Source organism: Trifolium pratense, linkage group LG4 (assembly GCF_020283565.1).
Source record: "Trifolium pratense cultivar HEN17-A07 linkage group LG4, ARS_RC_1.1, whole genome shotgun sequence".
Classification (NCBI taxonomy): domain Eukaryota; kingdom Viridiplantae; phylum Streptophyta; class Magnoliopsida; order Fabales; family Fabaceae; genus Trifolium; species Trifolium pratense.
The window spans coordinates 43,410,328-43,430,285 of NC_060062.1; the positions used below are offsets into that span (position 1 = coordinate 43,410,328).

Here is a 19,958-nt window from a genome sequence, read left to right on the forward strand (position 1 = left end):
AAATATTACTGTAATTCATTTTTAGTTCAATTTTATTTTTCTACACAGAACAAAACTGCTCATTTTAAAAAACTCAATTTTTTAATTCATTAAAAAATAATATATTTGATATGTTGGTGTTTTATTTTATACGGTTATGCGTTGAATTGTAAGGCTGTGTGTTAAATTTTCTTCTTTAATTATTTTTTCTTATAAATATATTGAATTGATATAAATCGTTGATTCACACTATTTTAGGTTGTATTGATCTTTATCAACTTTTTAAATTTTGTCACTGTATTTCAATTTTAAATGTCTTATTCATTACAAAAATTATTTAAAAAATATATAATTAAGATTTCGAACCACAATTTATTGACGACTGCAGCCGGAGAATAACAGAGTTAACGATGCGACGACCTCGAGGATGAACCAAGGATGTAAATAAAAGCTCTCATAGAGGAGAAGATTTGGATTGAAAGGGGAAAAGGAGTGGCGGTGGATCTTGGGTTTAGAGTGAGACAGAGAAAAACATAGTTGGAAACCTAAAAGAAATATTTGGTAGCCTCCATAGAAAAAGTTGATAAAGTTTAATACAACCTAAAAATTGTGTGACAATTATTTTAAAAATTGCAACTAGATCAAATTGTCTTGTTTTCTGCAATTAGGTCCAATTATTTTTTCATGTAATTTAAACTATTTTCCTAATAATTATGAAGAGTAAAAATAGAAAACAAAAGAGAAAATCCTAACTTCATTTTTTTATTTTTTTATTTTTGATTTTCACCACCAGTTGAATCTGGTTCGGAGATCAGTTTTAGCATCAAGTGGTTCCGGCCCCCTCCCGATCGCAGTTATGGGGATCAAATCGCGGTTCTCCCTACCAAGTTCGGCGTCAATCACTACCGAATCAACTACAATCAGTATCCTAACTTCATTTTAGACAATGAAACCATTCCATTACTGCCAACTTAAATAAATATGACCTCTAAAAACTTGCTTCAAATAGAGTTGGTTGAGATCAACTCATTTTATCTCTAACTGATAGATTCGATGACGAGAGTTTCAGATTCAGGAATCGATAACCAAAAAAAGATCTCACTTTTTATGCTAGCCGAGTTTTTCATTTTCAACGGTCATGATTAAGAAACTGAAAATTAATTTATTTTAAAAATTAAACAAATTGAAGGCATAGTTAATTCAAGGCTTTTTTGAGTCGCCAAAGTGGATAAAGCCCAAGGCCCATTATGTCCATCGCCATCTATAAAACCCACTCGTGGTCATTTCATTTCATCTTTTCTTCGATCTCTTCTCTCCGATTCATCATCAACTTCCACACGGCACGTTGTAGAACAATCCCAAACACCGCACTAAAACCCTAAATCAGATCGTATCAATGATTGAACCCTACAACAAGTACGAATTTCTCTCTCCAATTCAATTCAGTGCATCATTTTTGCATTTGATCCCAAAAATTGAACAAAATGCGCGTTTTCTAATTGTTGTAATTTAAATATGTGAATCTTGTTCTAAATTTCTGAGTGAATTTCCATAGGCTTGTTAAACTAGCTGCAAGAGCTTTCTATGACGATCTTACTAGCAAAGGTGATAATCAACCCAAAACGGGAAGGAGTGATAACAGAGGAATTGCTGTAGTTGTTCTTGATGCCCTCACCAGGTTCAACCTTTCTGATGCAAATACTTTTATTAATCAACAAATCATGCACAAGTTTAATTATAATTCTTATCATATGATTGTAGAATGTAGTTTATCAGTGATAGTTCTGTTGAAATTAGTTCACATATTCAATTACAAAGGAAAGAAAACAAAAACAAATGGTAAATTAGATAGAATGGGAATAGCAGATTATAGTCATTATTACAAAATAGAAGGTTTACTTATTTAGTATGGAACTTTGAATTTTGATTGTATTGGTCTGTTGATAATTTTTATTCCAGACGACAATGGGTTAGAGAAGAAGATTTGGCAAAGGACCTCAAATTGCATACAAAGCAACTTCGTCGAACTCTGCGGTTCTTTGAAGAAGAAAAGATTATCACTCGAGATCATAGGAGAGAAGTAACTATTCAGTTTTGTCTGTTCATTATGTTGCTGTCGTTTTGTGAATTACACTTTGGCCTACAAGAATTAGCCAATCAAATTATTATGCTATTTTGTATGATCCATAGCTTTGATTGTGAGCACACACAGTTTAGCAATGATCTTCTGAATTAGTTTAACAAGTTAACACAGTCAGTCAAACAGTTACTGATGTTTAAATCATTCCTCCACTTATCAATTATTGATTGTTGTTTGTCAATCCCCACCCGTGACTAGAAGCTCTAAAATCAAGGACTTATTTTTTTTATTTATTTATTTTTATGGTACATGGTATATATTTTCTTTTACCGTGACAGTTGTTGTGTTTCCACAAAATGTAGTAGCATCTTGGTTTCCAAAAAAAAAAAAAACCGTAGTAGCATCTTTATCTTTTTGCCCCTTATTACAGTGACAGCTTTGTCTAGATCTTGAAGAGTATGTATGCTCTTCTCAATTAGTATAATTTTAGAAGAATCCCTCTCTTGTGTAATGTGAAAGTCATTTTCAAAATAAATTAAATGCTATTTTTACTAGATATTTAATGGTTATAATTTACACCGGCTTTTTTTTAATTTTTTATTTATTTTGATATTCATTAGTCTTAGATTTGCATGTGTGGGAGTATATTTAGCCATGTATTTATTTTAATCACATGTTTCCTACTGTATAATGTTAACACAGACAGCAAAAGGTGCAAAAATATATAGCGCTGCTGTAGCTGCTACAGCTGATGCTACAACAGGAAAGGAGGGAGAAGAAAAGGTCAAATTACATACACACTCTTACTGTTGTCTAGATTATGCACAGGTAGGTTACTCTCTCCACTAATCATATATTCTTCAACTGTAGCTTTACCAATGATATTTAGTTTTTCTGTTGCAGATAGAAGGGAAAATCAGTGTTATTTTTCCTGCTTTTCAAACAATTTGTTTGAATTGATACAACAAAGTTTTGGCTCCTTCATATATAGGAAACTTATGATTTTGTTGCAGATATATGATGTGGTTAGATACAGACTGCATCGCATGAAACATAAGCTGAAAGATGAACTGGAGAACAAAAACACTATTCAGCAATATATATGTCCAAACTGTGGAAAAAGGTTTCAGTAATTAACTCTTTATCTGTTCCATATTTTGTCATAATTATTTTATTTGTATCGACGTATTTCTGTTTCATAATACTCGGGGATTTTAATTATTTTAGATACACTGCTTTTGATGCACCGCGGTTACTATCTAGAAATGGCGAGGACTTCGATTGTGAAAGCTGTGACGGAAAACTTGACGTTGAAAGTGACAAGTTAGCTGCTCAAGAAGGGGGAGATGGAGATGGAGATGAAAATGCAAGAAGACGACGGCGTGAAAAGTTAAAGGACATGCTTCAAAAAATGGAGGTTCTTATACGATTTATTGCACCATTTGTTTCTATTTCTGGCTTCATATGTTGGATCATTTTATTTATATTTGTTATTTGTCGATGATCATTATCATAGTTGTTTGATGGAACTGCAAAAATTCCTAACCAAAGTAGTTTCTAGCAAAGTATGTTTGTTATTATGTTTTTGAGGTCAGGCCTTGTATTTATAGGTTAAACAAGCTATGAGGGACTTCGGAACATCAAAGAAACCGTATGAATTTATCTTACATATAGAGGTGTTTGGGTGTCGGTTCATAATTTTAAAGACGTCAACAGATAATTTTTTATGAGGATAGTTTTCCTTTCTCTGATTGGTGTCACAACTGATGTTCTAACCAAATATTGTTTATATAGACATTGATGTCTCACTAGAGTATCAAGTATGCATGGAGTAATATAATACACCAACGTATGCAATACATCAGCATATAGTTAGTTTTAGTTGATTAGTGTTGATGGGTGTCGAAGTGAATACTTTTAAATTTTAATCTACTACTAGAATACCAGAACAGTTTCCCCCCTCGGAGGATGATGATTGCAGGGTATCTCTAATCACTTTTCATTGATTTCATTTTGCATATCAGAACGAAAATAATTTTATTTTACATGCAAGAAGTTAAAGCTAAAAGAGTTCAAATCCACAAACCCTGTAAAACAGTATTTTATGTTCTAAGAGTAAACTTGTAAGAATCTAAAACTTTTATTTATAAGCCAAAAGTTTTATAGAAAATCTAATAATTAGCACAAGTGGTACCAAATATTAGACCAAGAATTACAAATGAGGCAATGGAGAAATCAACCCACCACCACCAAAAGAAAGGAAAATCAGAAATCTCCCACCCTCCCAGATGGCAATCTTGCTCTGAACCAGCTCTAGGATTTCAACTTCACCAAATCCAAAATATTCTCCACTCCACATGTGCTGACAAAACCTCTTCTGATTTTGGGACCGCCAAATCACCCAAACAACCACAAACCAATTAGATTGCCAAGTATCACGATAAATATTATTGCAACCTAACAAGCCTTGAAATTGAAGAAAGTGACTTCTACAGTCATTTTGCAAAACTGAGAAATACCCATCCATTGGAGAGATATCCTCCAAACCTTAGCATAAAAGGGACATACAAAAAACAAATGCAGGAAGACTACAGTTGCCCTACACCCATAACACACTTTGGTCTACCAAATCTGCTTTAATAGGCACTCTATTCAATGCTAATCTCCACACAAAACACACTACGTTCAACTAAACTAATTTATTCCAAACCTTATACTATGGAGTCCAATTCCCTTCTTTTAGAAAGACCTTGTAAGCGCATCTGACCATGTATTCTCCTCCTTTACCATGAAGCTATTTCCATTCTCCTATCACTTACCAGTCCAGCCCTATTTAGTAGAGGATTATAAGAATGAAACTGTGAACTCACCATTTTTTGTAACCAAACTATAGTTGACAGCTTGGTTTTGTTGAATCAGTCAGATCCATGACCCAATTTAGAAAAGGCTCGAGACAGCTTGGTAACTAGCTAAATTTATGACAGACCCGTGACATAAAGGGAAACAATTAGAAGGGAGCGAAAGCATAACAGAGTAAGACAGGTGTCATTTGATGAGTGGAGAGAAAGAGATAGAAAATAATTTCTATATATTGGAGAGGTGAGAAGTAGATTGTAGTTAGGCAAGGATTGGGTAGTGGTGGCAACACTTTGTCCTTTGTGAGACCGACTTCATCACAGGAAAAATAATCTGGGTATTTTTTTATAATCATTTACATTAATTCAGTTTTCTATAAGTAACCTACTCTCTTGTTTTCACCGTTAGTACTATTTGGAATTCCATACCGTTCTGAGTTTCATTTCTGGTTTATGGAATTCTGGTACCTATCAATCTAATACACTCAGCAAATTTACTGGAGGTCAACAATATTATGAGTTTTGACCAAGTGTATTAGTTCATGCTAGTATATCTAATGTAATCAAATTTTGTTGGGGGTATGTATTTAGTAGAACTGAAAATTTGGGCTGACTTACAAGTCTACTGCCTCTACTAACATTTTTAAACAAACATGACTGTAGGTATCATTTATCTCATCTTATTTTCATGGTAAATTTGGGCTGGCTTACAAGTCTACTGCCTCTACTAACATTTTACTTTTTTGTAGATTCTGGCCCATGATTTATTTTGCATGTTATGACTGTTGTACTTCGTGTGCTAGTGCAGGTACAACTCAAGCCTTTAATAGACCAACTCGGTCGGGTAAAAGACTTGCCTGTTCCAGAATTTGGCAGTCTTCAAGCATGGGAAGCTCGAGCTAGTGCAGCTGGGCGTGCAGCTAATGGAGATAATGCTGGTGATTCTAAATCTCATTTGGGATATAATGGAGCACCGATGCCATACAGTGGAGATACCAAGGTAACATTATGCTGTTTTAAGGGAGTTATCATTTGTGGCTTGCATAGTATTAGGAATAAAAAACTGGGGAAAAAAAAGGGAAAGTGATAGAAAGGAAAAGAAAATACAACAAGAGTGATAGAATTGTACTTTAAATATTCTGCCACTGAAATACTGTACTAAACCTTTGAAGATTCTGGTACATATACTAACTGAGCTAACTTTAACTTAACTAACTATGCCAACTGGCTGCTGGCTAACTGACTTGCAAAGCCTAAGTGTTGTACTTGTAAGACAGAGACCTAGCAACCATACTATGCTCTTTTTTTCATCGATTTTTTTTGGATCTCTTCCCCTAGTTTTGGGTGATATATTATCCTCTTAATTCTACATTCCCTCTTTGTCTTTTAAATTTTCTTTTTCTATAAACCAAAAAAATCTGGATTTTTGTTTTAGTTTGAGCACTATAATTTTCCTTTACATTTGATGACGAATGCAGATTTTTCTTCTTTAAGTTAGTACTCCCTCCGGTCTCGAATATAAGCAACAAAAAAAAAATTGAAAGTCTCAAATATAAGCAAAAGTCTACCACATTTATTATGTTTATTATCAATATTCCATGTTTACCCTTAATGATTACACTGTTTTCACGGTTTTCAACAAAAGATAAGGATAAAAGTGGAAATGTGGTAGTTTTTTCACATGATTCAATGCACTTTATCCACTTTCTTAAAGGGTGTGCTTTTTTTTTTTAGTTTTGCTTATATATAAGACTAGAGGGAGTACCTTGTAATGCTAATTTTCTTCATACAGTCTTGTCATGCAAAAACTGTCCGTCCCTCTTGTAGAAGACATTAATTAGAAGGGCTCTATCAAAATTTACAATATCTATGAAGAGATAGATACAAAATTTTGTCACGACCTTGTCATGTGAAAATTCAACACGAGAGGGTCTAGTCTGATAGGCTCGTGGGATAGAGGGAAACCATTAGAATTGAGAGGGGGCATAGCCGAATGGGACAGGTGGCATTTGATGAGTGGAGAGAGATATGGAATCTTTTCTACATATTGGAGAGGTGAGAGGTCGATGGGAGTTGGGCAAGAATTGGGTGCGGTGGTGAGGCTTTGGCCTTGGTTGGACTGATCTTAGCAAAAATAATTGGGGTATTTTTCTTGTTCAGATTGGTATTGTTTTCTATAAGGAGCCTACTGCTCTATTGTTTTCAGTTTTCACCATTAATATCATTTGGAAATGGAATTCCTTACGGTTCTGTTTAAGTTTCATTTTCTGTTTATTGGATTTCTAGTACCTATCTCTTGGAGGTGGTTAACATGTCAGTCTATGTCTCCAGTGTATGACGCACGTGCTTTCTTAGTTTGATATATAGCTTTTAATTTCAGCATATCTTCCTTAAAAATGATTAAATGTTAAGTAGTCTATCAATGAATGTGGACAGGTGGTAGTTGACTTCAATGGTACTGAAGGCAAAGGAGAGGGTGTTAAATCTGAAACTGACAGTACATCTTTAAAGGTTTTGCCTCCATGGATGATTACATCAGGTATGAATCTTACGAAGGAACAACGTGGAGAGGTCAAGCAGGAAACAAAAATGGACGGGACTTCAACTTCCACAGCAGCACAATACACAGATGAAAAAAAATCAACAATTGGGCATGATGATAAAAATATACAGGCTCGTAAAATAAGATGAACTGTTATTTTCTTTGTTTTGATTCTTTTTATTCAAGATCCTTGTCCCTGCTCCCTGTAAGTGCAAAGAAAGTTTATGATTACTAAGATTTCTGTTACCTTTTATATTTTTATAGGATGAGTATATTAAGGCTTATTACGCTGCTTTACTTAAGAAGCAACACGAATTGGAAGAAGCTGCAAAAAATCCCCAAGATGCGAACGCGGCAGATGATCCTTCTAGCAGTACTTCCATTCGCAAAGTTGGCGATAAATATAAACGCAAGGAAGATGATGATGGTACTGAGTGGGAAGAAGCTCCTGCTAGAGGTACATTTTCCAATCCGATTACTCTGAAATTTGGATCCTTAAAGCACAAGTGTAGAATACACACCTGTATATATGACTACTAATTGTTGCATACATGTTTAATGTCCCAACTTGCCTCCCATCTAAAAATTTATAAGACATAAGTTTTAAACACTGATTACTTACATGTTTGATTATATTATTGCTCGGTCTATTTGTCTCCATTGATAGAAATTATATTATTAATATGCATGATCATCACCCTAGATCCATTTTAGAGATTCATTATTACCCATATAATTTTAAGATTGTGCCACAGAAGGGCCAATGCCTAGGAATGAATGATAGGAATACCCAACATCTGAACAGGTAAAAAGTGTTATGAAATAGGAAGACTAGTCTCTAATTTCCAAGGGAGAGAAGATCACGCCGCAGAGGTTCAATTGGGGTTGAACCTAATTATACTTGGATTATAAATAAAAAACATTTTTATCAAATTCTTTAAGCATAGATGAAATATACAGTTAAAGTTGTTTTTTGAAAAAAATAGCACCAACATAGATTTGAATGATATAGTAATTATATAATGTACTTTTGAGCAACCACATTCTCTTTCACAGTATTTTTATATATTCGGCTAAATCTTTGCAAAAATAAGAGGCATTTACAATTGAAGCTGGTTGTCATTCTTTAGTTGGTTTAGATTGTAGTTTTAAATTGTAGTTGTAGTTGGTCGCAAATGTGTTGCAGCTAAAATACTTGTTTAGATCATATTTGTCTGACTCCTTTTGGTTGGATCAGTATAAACAATAAAGGTTGGTTTTTCAAACATATAGAAGGAACTCTAGCTGGCAAGAAGTTTTGTTTAGGGAATGTTACCGTGAATGGGAAATATTGTTTTGTTATTTGAAGTGATATGTGTGCCCATACTAATTGTAATTATAAAATTAAGTCTTGTCTATTTCATGGTCCTATTAACTTCCGTCTGGGTCTTATTTTGACGCTTCAAAGGCAGTTTCGTGAAATATTTATTAATCTCCTATTCCAAAAGAATTTCATAGGAGATATCTGTCTTAAGAAAATGTCACATAGGGACCAACCAATGTGGGGTCTAGTGGAAGGGGCTAGCCTCCCACAATGTGGCAAACCAAAGTTCGAATCCTGGCTGAGAGAAGTGCCTACATTTAGTGTCCGAGAGTGCCTTAAATAAGATTACCTCAAGAATAGGATATCATTTTAATTTCAAAAACTAGAGGGAGGTTTTCATAGGCTTTGTAAACCTCTAGAAGGGAAAGTTTAATCTTCTTCAAATTTATTCTAATATATTCTGGTTACCCCAGCCTCAGGAAAATGGTTCGAGGAAAGCCATGTGTTAAGATGTTGGTGATGGGGTTATTGAGTAGGAACTTGGTTTATTCTGATTGTTTATTGGAACATTTTTTATTTTTCAGAATTGATTGTCTAATAATGTCAATGGTGAACAAATAATGTCAACGTTGAACAAATATTCTATGTTAAATGTCAATACTCTCTTTTCTTTATTTTGTTTATCCTTTGGTTGATAATATTATTTGTGTCCCCTCATTTCCACTCTGGCTGTAACTTTTAAAGGCAATGGAATTGGAGCTTACAAGGTGGATTTGAATGTTGAAGCTGATGCTCCCGCAGAAGATGACGAGGACGATATCGATTGGGAGGAAGGTTGATGAAAAAAATCAAGGTCATTCTGAATGTAATGGCTTATTCTGATTTGCAAAGACAAGTGGTATAACTATAATACAACTTCAAATTATGGACCACCACACAAGACCGGATTTAGCTGCTCATTATCTTATTGCTTGCTTGTGCATGTTGCTGGTGATGCATCCATGGTTTGAGAATAGGTGTACCGTTGACTTTTAAGTTAATCACTATTTTTTCAACTTTTCATCATATATTGGTTGACCAGACAACCCTATTTTTGAAACTTTGCATGTTATGACTGGCCAAAGAATAGTGTTCTACTGATTCCATTTTGTTATGACCACATTACTCCCTCCGTCCCAAAAAGAATGACCCATTTTGAATATATGCACTATTCATATATATTGTTTTGACCATATTTTTTTACTAATAAATAAAAATAAATATTAACATATAAGATGTTGTTAGATTCGTCTCGATGAGTATTTTCAAAATATCAATTTTTTATAATTTTTACTATTATACAATTAAAGATATTAGTCGCCAAAGTTATGCATTGGCATGCGTGTTTCGGTCAACTGGGTCATTCTTTTTGGGACGGAGGGAGTATTATTTACCAATGGATACTTTGATTAGTGAATGGTGGGGTATCCCAACGTGTTCCCTATGGTGTTGCGCACACCATTGAAAAAATTGGTGAGTTCTGAATTATTCTACTCCTTCCATTCCCGACAAGCACCTTCATTTTGGTAAATCCATTCAAGTTGTCCATTTCCCCAAAGATAATGGAAATTTAGAGTGATGGGCAGTTAGGTCATTGCTGTCTCCCATCTTCAATCAGAAGTCTAAATTGTTATCCCATAATTTGAATTTGATAATTTATTTGCTCAAGTGTTTTAATTTTTAAGCATTGTATTTTTTTTGAAGCTCTATATGGTTATTATTTTCTTAAAAAATAATATAATTGGCAAGAGTTTAGGGATCAATTTTTTTTGTTTATAACGGAGTTGGTGATTGAACACAAAACCTCTAACATACTATCTAAACTTCTCACACTAGGCCAAACCTAATGGTTTAGGGAAGAAATTTTAAAATGGCATGATCTATTTAAAAGATAAGTAATGCACTTAATCCACTTCCTTTTTCTTGACGCAATTTATTGGACTACCATTGTTCACAAGCATTTAAATGTTGCAATTTGTTTTTTCTTTATATAAATAACAAAATCAAGATGTTTATAAAAAAATAAAATTAAAAAATCAAGACCCACCTGCCCAAGCCGTTCATTAAGGATACATGGGATGGGATGTGAACAATTTATCAATTCATTTATATGTTATTCTGTATAAAAGCAATATAGTATGTAATATATTTGAAATTTAAAAAGGACAAGCGAAAAGAGTCTAACTGAAGCAATGTTTTCAGCTCCACGATGCAGCTTTAGCGTGTTCCAACGTACTATATACTAAAATAAATAAAATGTAGACTATAGACGTGTGAATTGGCACAATATAGATTACATTATTATAAATTTATTAAAAAAAAATATTGATCTGAATAATTTTTGCCAGCTCGTTTATGCTTTCACTAGTGTCAATGTCGATGATATACTAGTTATAGTTAATTAATAGTAGTATATGATCTTAAAAGAGGGAAGACAAATTATGTATGGAATTAAGTTTATTTTCTTTGTTTTGTACTAAAAACAAGTTCATTTTCTTTGTTGAAAATCATGCGTCGGTCAATTCCCAAAAAAATAAAATAATCAGAGTCCAAGTAATCTCATATTTATCTCTTTTCTCTTTTAATTTAAGTTTCTGCCGACTACTATACAACATGCTGCAATAACGTGCTTTCAGAGGAAGGATGAGGACGTATTCACTTAAATGGATTAATATTGTGTTTCCATTTTACTTTTATGTTAAATTCTTATATGGATTTCCATAATTCATAAGTTACTAATTATATTTTAAGTCAAAAAAAGAAAGTTACTAATTATATTTGTAGTTGAAATATTCATTTTGTTTTTACCTTTTTAAATTAACATAATTTATTTTTTACGGTTTCTTCAAGGATCTCAAATAAGAGTCTTGAATAAGATATCGAGTCTTCAAAAAAAAAAAAACACCATCAAATAAGGGCTTCAACCTTCTCACACAACTTCATATTCACCGATAACAATGTGCGCTATTATCTTTTTTAAACATTGTCTCTTGCAATGTTATAAAATAAAACTCTAACCACCTAGCTAAAATTTTATGAACCATTTTAACCATTGAAGTGAGACATTATGGGCAATGTGTGCTATACCTTGATTAAATACTTTATGTTTGTGTTTTTGGTACAAAACAAAATTGAAATTTTGTCATCTACTAATAGATTAATTTCTTTGTGTCCTTGGAATTAAGTATTATTATTCACTCATTCGCACTTTATATTCTGATTTCATATATTTATACCCGTACCTAAGTACCTCTACACATACAAACTTTTTGACCTGTTCTAGCTCTAGTGGCAATACCAATATATATTGTATATATAATTCAAGGTTTGACAATTTGCTCTTAAATGAACCTATGTTCCTTGAACGCAAAGGAAGCTTCATTGGTAGAAGAATGCTCGACAATTTTGCCCCCTCTCCGCATCAAAAAATAACTCAACCCCCTTATTTATTATTACACCTCACACTCACATATATATAATTTATAAGCTAAAGTCTCATGGAAGCAAGCACTACCCCATGTCAAACTCTTATGCATGCTTAGCAACTTCAAGCTGTCAAACCTTCAAATCTTTCCCTTCTAAAACTTCAATATTCATCAAATTCTTCTTCCAAAAAATTTCTCTCTCCATGCAATCATTTCAATCTCTTTGTACATCACATTCATGGCCATGATCATCAAACTTCAACATGTACTTAGTTTTATTATTTGGTTATTCCTATTTTTGATACTCTTTCATGTCTTGTCTAGTTTCAAATCAAATATTAGTACTACTGGAAAAATCATCAACGGCAACAAGTTTCTGGTTTATCATCAAAATAGAAAAATGTTAGCAACCGGATTTGATTTCACTCCATTTATCAACCGGCACCACCATAGTCATCGACATCATCATGATCACCACCACCGGAGTCACATGCCGGCTCACCCTCATGAGCCAAAGGAAACCGAGATCGATCCACGATATGGTGTTGATAAACGCCTTGTTCCAACTGGTCCAAATCCATTGCACCATTAATGAGGTTCATATACATTTTTATTTTATTTTATTCTTCATCAAGATAATGTAATAAAATTGTGTAGTGAAAAATTTGTTATATAAACTGACAATTTTTGTTACTATTTTACTTTTTGGGATCAAATGTTACTATTATTATTCATATATTATATGTATGGCGAATATTATTATTTTTCGTATAAATTATACTCCATTCATCAATTCATTTGAATTTAGAATTGGTGCCTGAATTTGGGTGTCTAAGGTGAATAATTAACATATAATAATGTGGAACGAATTTTAATCATACACAAAAGCAGCCTACTCAATTTCATTAAACAATGATATGCATCCATTATTAAGAATATGGACGCACCTTATAATATGAATGTTATACAAATTGATTGAAAAAAAATTAGATATGTATTTTAATTTGTTTGATTTGCAGTGGTTGCGACGGCACGGCACATCACGGGAAAGAAGAAATTAGTTAATAATTAATTAGATATATGAAGTAGACATGCAATTAAATATTTGGATTAGTTGCGATAAAAAGGGACTTTAGAAAGAAAATACGTGTGGTTACAAAAGTGTTGACTATTATTATGAATGTACTATGAATGAATGAATGAAACAAATATGACGCATTCTTCACATATATGCTCACGTAGGTCTTTGCTGTAATTGTCTATTTTTTCTTTTGCTTAATAAATATTTGTTTTAAGTTGGGCTTAAAATTTTGTTCCAAAATATAACATTTTACTACACATTAGGATATTTTATTCCTCCTTCATGTCAAGGTTGATCATCACTTTCAAATTTTCACTTTTGTATAACTTTCTATAATTTCAACATGGGTGGTTAATAGTTTGATGAATTAAGTTTAACTACTTTCATTTTCATTTTCCTACACACATGATTCATTGTCAACTTTAAAAGCTTAGTGGAGTTGTGGCATCCGATGAGTATTATTTGAAAGGATTGTAAAATGTGGTCTTTTTAGTGGAGTTGTTAACATAGTGGCCTTGCTAGCAATTGGGACCCTTCTCATTTTTCATTTCGAGTATTCCCATCACGTCTCTTTTCACGTAAATTTAGTGATGATTGATGGTGACTACGCTTTGTTACTCCCTCTGTACTAAATTATACATCACTTTGAGAGAAAAAGTTGTACCAAATTATAAGTCACTTTAAATTATCAATAAAACATTTAATCTTATTTTTCCTATTATATGATTAACTATTTATTACACTTTCTTCTTTCAATTCTTCATTTTATCTTTCTCATATCATTAATGAAGGACAATTTTGTAAACTAACTCATAATTTCTTTTTTTCATATATCATTAATTACATTTCTTAATTTGTATAATATAGTCAAAACAACTTATATTGTGGTACAGAGAAGTATGTAAGAAAGGTCGTACGCGGTTTTCGTCGATTTTTTAAAGTTAAATTTGTCTTTTTTTGTTCTAACTATCAATGCCAAAAACTCATGACTATAAAATTATAGTTTACACATTCAAATCTTTACACAACAGAAAAATAGAGATATATTAATAATGAATTGATTCAAGTAAGAAATTTTGATATTTAAGCAAGTGGTTAGAGATTTGATTCTTAACTATTGCATACAAAGAAATTTTAGTTGGAAGGCGAGAATCAACCATGTGCGTTGATGGTGGTTTCTGCAAGTGTACAGAATCGCTACCAAATAATAAAGTGATAAGTTATTATCTCCACAAAGATTGTGTCAAAATTACTAATTTCGCTTAGGAATTTAGAAAATAAATGTTTTGCATTCACTTTATTGGTTTGAGAGAGTTTTGCAATTAAAAAGTAAAGAACAATAAAATAAATAACAGATAAATAAAAGACAATTAAAATAAAAGGGGTGTGTGAGTAGATACACATGGTGGTTAAGTGTTTCGAATCTCTCCCTTATTCCTGCTTAGTAACTGGCGTTATACTTTTCTTCATTATTGGTTATAATCTACTAGATTAATTTGTAATAGGTTTAATCAATGGTTGATAGGATTCTTTTGGTTTTATAATATCCTCACCTTTAACGAGTTCAGCCTTTAAAAAGGCGTCTTTGCCTTTAGAAGTTCAACGTTTGACATGTTCTCTCTACTTTATTGATTCACATACACAATGCAGAATTTTACTACGTGTAACACTTAATCCTACATCTTTTCTCAGATACTGAATTTAATGGTCTCATGTTTGGTCGGTTGAATTGTCTTTAGTTTCGAGCCTATTAGTCTGTTGTCACGAGATCAGCTAATTCCTATGGGTTTGTTCTATAACGTGATCAAGATTAAGAACAATGAATTAAAGCAAAACAATTATAGAAAACAATTAAAGCAAAACAATTATAAACCCACTTGGGGTTGGTTGAGTGGTGTTGGCTTGAGCCCTTGGAGTATGCTCCTCTCAAGGTCTCAGGTTTGATTCCCACTGGTGCCAATTTCGGTGGGCTAAGTCCATACAGAGCAAAAAAAACTCTGGCTTTAAATGGGGCCCCCGCAAGTGGGCGGTGGGATTGGTCCCCTTGGATTAGTCGATCCTAAGACCGGATACCAAGTTTTCAAAAAAAAAAAAAGCAAAACAATTATAGAAAAATAACTGAATAACAATCAAATATAAACTTTTTCGAACCAAATTACATGTCTCAAACATTCATATAAAGGAGTTCATCTACTCGACCTAACCTAGGAAAATAAAATTACAAAGACAATAAAAGAAAGGAACCTTATTGCCTCGGAGTTCATTGGCCCTCCTTGCCTCCTCCTTAGAGTTGTCCTAACTCTACTTGAGCTATCACTATTGTTGAGTGATTTATGAATGAATAATTGTGAAGGAGGAGAACTCTATTTATAGTTTTTCAGCTAGATTTGATCTTTTTCTGCGCTCCCATCGTATCCATAGTAGCCACGATGACGTTAAAAATCGGCCCATCGTAGCTACGATGGATCATATCGTGGTATGATGAAGATTTACTCAAGATTTTCTGTTTTTCTTCAACCGCCTTCATCGTGTTGTGATGTATCTCATCGTGTGTACGATGGTGCGCGCATTTTATTACGTTTTTGCCCTTTTTTGATGCTTTTTCCACTTTTTTTGCTTCTTGGCCAAGTAACTTCATTTCTCTAGATTTTTGCTTGCTTTTAGTCTTTGCTACTAAAACTACTCTAAAATGATGCTAAAAACATCATATAATTGACTGTCATCATGTGTCCAATGTCCATTCCAATAGGTAAAAAATTATTAGTTTAGAAAGAAAAAAAAAGTGTTCAAAACACTTATTTCAATAGTGTTTTTTTTTTTTTTTTTTTATTTCTCAAAAGTAATGAATTTAATCTACTAGTATATATATATAATGTGTATATATACAAATTAGTTGTTGAAATCCAAAAATAAAAATATTGATCGATTAAGTGGACGATGTTTTCGAAGAATAATGTGTCTACAAATTAATTGTTGAAATCAAAAAATAAAAATATTGATCGATTAAGTATTTAAACGATCATGGAAATAACCTGTTGGATCATGTATAGACATCATGTTGTGTACACAAGAATAGTACAGAAAACATAATCATGCACAAACTATAAATGCAATATGCATAATGAAATTATGCAAAAGCATTTAAATGTGAAGCAGTGCAGAATGAATGATGTATAAACAAAAGTATTTAAACGTGAAGCAATGCATAATCATATGTTGATTCATCTGCAGAGAAGGTAACTCCACCTCAGGAGAATAACTCTTTAGTAGGTTTTCCAACCCAATCAGTTGAGACGTTATAGCAATGCAGCTTATTCAGATTATTATATCTATATTAATGCATATATGTGCTCAATCTAAAACATGTTGAGACAAGTTATTCAGCTTATTATTAAAAGTGTTCATGCCAAACATGCATGTGTCAAAATCAAAACCAAGTGCATCCACCATTTGGTGAAGAGACAAGACAACTATTAACATGATGCTTTTTTTCTCCACATTTTTGTCCTACTATAACAGATATATATTTTGTTTCATATAGTGATTTAGAAATTTACTTTATTCGACTTATGTTGCAGAAAACTATTTATTGGCTCTTTGTGAGAGTGAACGGAAGGAGAATATTTTGGAGGTGCTGGAAATCATGGACATAAAAAAGCTTTCATCTGTTGATTCTGTAGCAAAGATATTCCAGACCTTGGGAAGACTATCACTGGAACCTGTTGCAGAGAAGCTCCTTTTGGACTTCAGAACAAGTGGTATGATTGTAATTTTTATCTTTTAATCACCTTTATGGATGATGTTAGACATGACACTGAGTTTGGTTTGGAAAATAATACATTTTTCTTTTGACATATGAGCTTCTGTATCTCATAAAATCTGTTACTCTTAAATTTTACCCTTGTATATATTTTAATGTGATTTTCTTACATTTTGCAGATTATGAAGAAGATAATCTTACAAACTTCATTTCTGGTTATGTAGTCAGCATTCCAGATTTATCGGTAAGAAAATTCTCATTTGTAGTATATTTTCCATAAGGGTATGATACTATTAAGTAGTTTGCTTCATCCTATAGAACTATATCACCAGTTTCACATTTTGTGTTACTTCGGACTTTAGTCATGATAAACCCAGTTTGCTATTTTCTATCAGCACACATTAGTGATAATATATATATATATATATATATATATATATATATATATATATATATATATATATATATATATATATATATATATATATATATAACTGATTTGGTGTTCTAAATAAAGGTTGAACAAAACAGAGGCATAGGTCATCATGTATGGTGTACTGAGATAAATTTTCAGGGACTGTGTGGTCCAGTTCAATCTAAAATAATGTTTAAATGTCATATTTCTGTAGTGGTAAGAAGACATAATACTTATAATAAATCAGCAATTGTTACTCATAAGTCATCATGTGCTTCTTTTGTTGCTAACCCGTTGCAATTAGGGTCTTTGGCTCCTAAGTAGACTCCTCAAGGTACCCCCATAAGCTTTACTTAGGTCCTTTGAACCTGCTATAAAACTAATCCCCGAGTCTGCAGCAGAACATTTGATTTTTTACACACCAGATTAGGCTGCCTTCCTAATGGGTGACTCGAGCTGAACTCAGGTTCTTCTGAGGGAGAGTCATGCTACCAACTCTTCCAACATCATGTTGGTAGTCATCATTTGATAGAGACTTGGGTATTATGGGGTGATAAGTCATGTATCAAGTAGTATGATGTGCTCGGTGGAGTATTTAAGTGGCTTGATTCTTCCCTCTTAATAGCTAGCTTTTAAGGGAGAGTTTCCTAAGTGCTATGATACTTATCAACTGGTACCAGAGTCTAGTTTGCAGTGCCTCAGAAAGGGCTACCTACAGAGAGATGCCTGTAAGGCTGAGTAAAGTGCTGTGGACTGTAGTCACTGGGATGTCGGCTCTCAAGGGGCGGCACTATGATAGAAACATGGATATTATGAGGTGCTTAAGTCTCACACGTGAATAATTTTAAGTGGTTTGGTTCGTCTCCCTTGTTAGCTAGCTTTTAAGGGACGGTTCCTTAATTGCTTGGATACTTATCATCATTGTCTTTGATAGACACAATTCTTCGTTCTTGTTATTCTTTTGATTTTGTTCTAAGTAACCTAGAGCAGATTTGGTGGATAGCTTAAGGTTATTCAAAATGGCTTATGTTGTAGATTTATGCAGGAAGCATTCAAAGATGAATAGTTTTTGCTAATTTATTTTGATCAGAAACTACATAATACTTAAATGCATTAAGGTATTACTACATTGGGGTTGCACGCTAAAAAGTGCATAGTTCCACGTGAACATTTGTCCACATGCTCACAATCATGATCTGTTGATAGGCTTTTTGATTCATACATGTTCGTAGGCATAATAGCTGTCTGCAGTACTTGTGTGTTTGAACAAAATATTGTGCTTAATTTATTATATGCGTTCTTGAAGGTTGAGGAAAGCATAAAAAAATTCAAGGATTTTCACGAAAGAGTAGAAGTTTAACCTTCCTCCTCATCATATGAGAAGCTCATTTTACACAGTTGTGCACTGCTTAAGGTACAATATTTTCTTTTTTTGTTTTCATGATTACTAAGTTACTTCCAGACCTTGTCTATAAGAAGAAAGGAAATCTAGTACTTGGAGGAAAATGAGAAATAAGAAAACTGTTCCGTCCAGAAACATGAGTGTGACGATACATAGAAACTGCACCTTAGGCTATTTAATGAAGATTCATACATGGTTTGATGAAGATTCATTGCTTTCCCTTAGGTTATTTGTTCATTCACATGTGGTATAGTACTCGAGCTCTTTGGCTAACTACACTACTAACATAATACTCTTTTACTTTCTGCAAAATATAGTCCCCAACATTTGTAGGCCGCATTAAGTGATTGTTGTGTTGTTCCATATTTCTCCAATACCATAAGCAATGACATGATATTTCCCACACATCTCTCCGAAACAAATTACCCTCTATGAAGGAATCAGCCATGATATTTATTTGAAACCAGTAATCTGAATTTCCTTCAAAGATGTTATGCATATCATTTGTAACAATAGCCATCCAATTACCATCATTATCAACCAAGTCACTTACTCTAGCATGTAACAAGTTTTCTGGAATATTAATGTCCAGATCTGCCACTCGTAAGCCAACGTCAATCCACGCATCATGCCACGCCTCGACACCAGTTCCGTTCCCAATCGCCCAGAAGCAGTAATGTTTTAATTGCGGATGTAACTTGACAATGTTTTTCCATAATGAGGAGGATGAAGCATGACTCACAACTTCTTCTTTAAAGTTGCGACAACCATACTTTCCTCTTAGAACATCACACCACAACTCATCAGCCCCAATATAGAGCTTCCAGCAAAGTTTAGCTAGACATGCTTGATTCATAGTCTCCAATCTTCGCAAGCCTAAGCCTCCCAAACCTTTGGGTTTCGGTAAAATATTCCAGCTAACTGCATGATATTTTTTGCTCTCGTCAGTATCTCCCCAGATAAATCTCCTTTGTAATTTCTGAATCTCCCCTAAACAAACTTTAGGAATACGGTTGGTCATCATAGGATAAATAGGGATTGCTTCAATCACGCTTTTAGCTAGCTTTACTCTCCCTG

At 33.3% G+C, this 19,958-nt stretch overlaps 1 protein-coding gene and 1 pseudogene across 1 annotated transcript; both read left to right on the forward strand.

Moving 5' to 3' along the window:
- The first annotated feature begins 1,209 nt into the window (after positions 1-1,209).
- On the forward strand, positions 1,210-9,918 carry LOC123921077 (general transcription factor IIE subunit 1-like). The gene is made up of 10 exons (XM_045973471.1): positions 1,210-1,395; positions 1,535-1,657; positions 1,939-2,059; positions 2,762-2,887; positions 3,073-3,182; positions 3,287-3,476; positions 5,723-5,914; positions 7,351-7,587; positions 7,721-7,913; positions 9,504-9,918. The coding sequence occupies exons 1-10, from the start codon at positions 1,376-1,378 to the stop codon at positions 9,596-9,598; spliced, it is 1,407 nt and encodes a 468-aa protein (XP_045829427.1). The 5' UTR covers positions 1,210-1,375; the 3' UTR covers positions 9,599-9,918.
- Positions 9,919-10,241: 323 nt separating this feature from the next.
- On the forward strand, positions 10,242-18,971 carry LOC123922722 (annotated as a pseudogene).
- Positions 18,972-19,958: the final 987 nt, after the last annotated feature.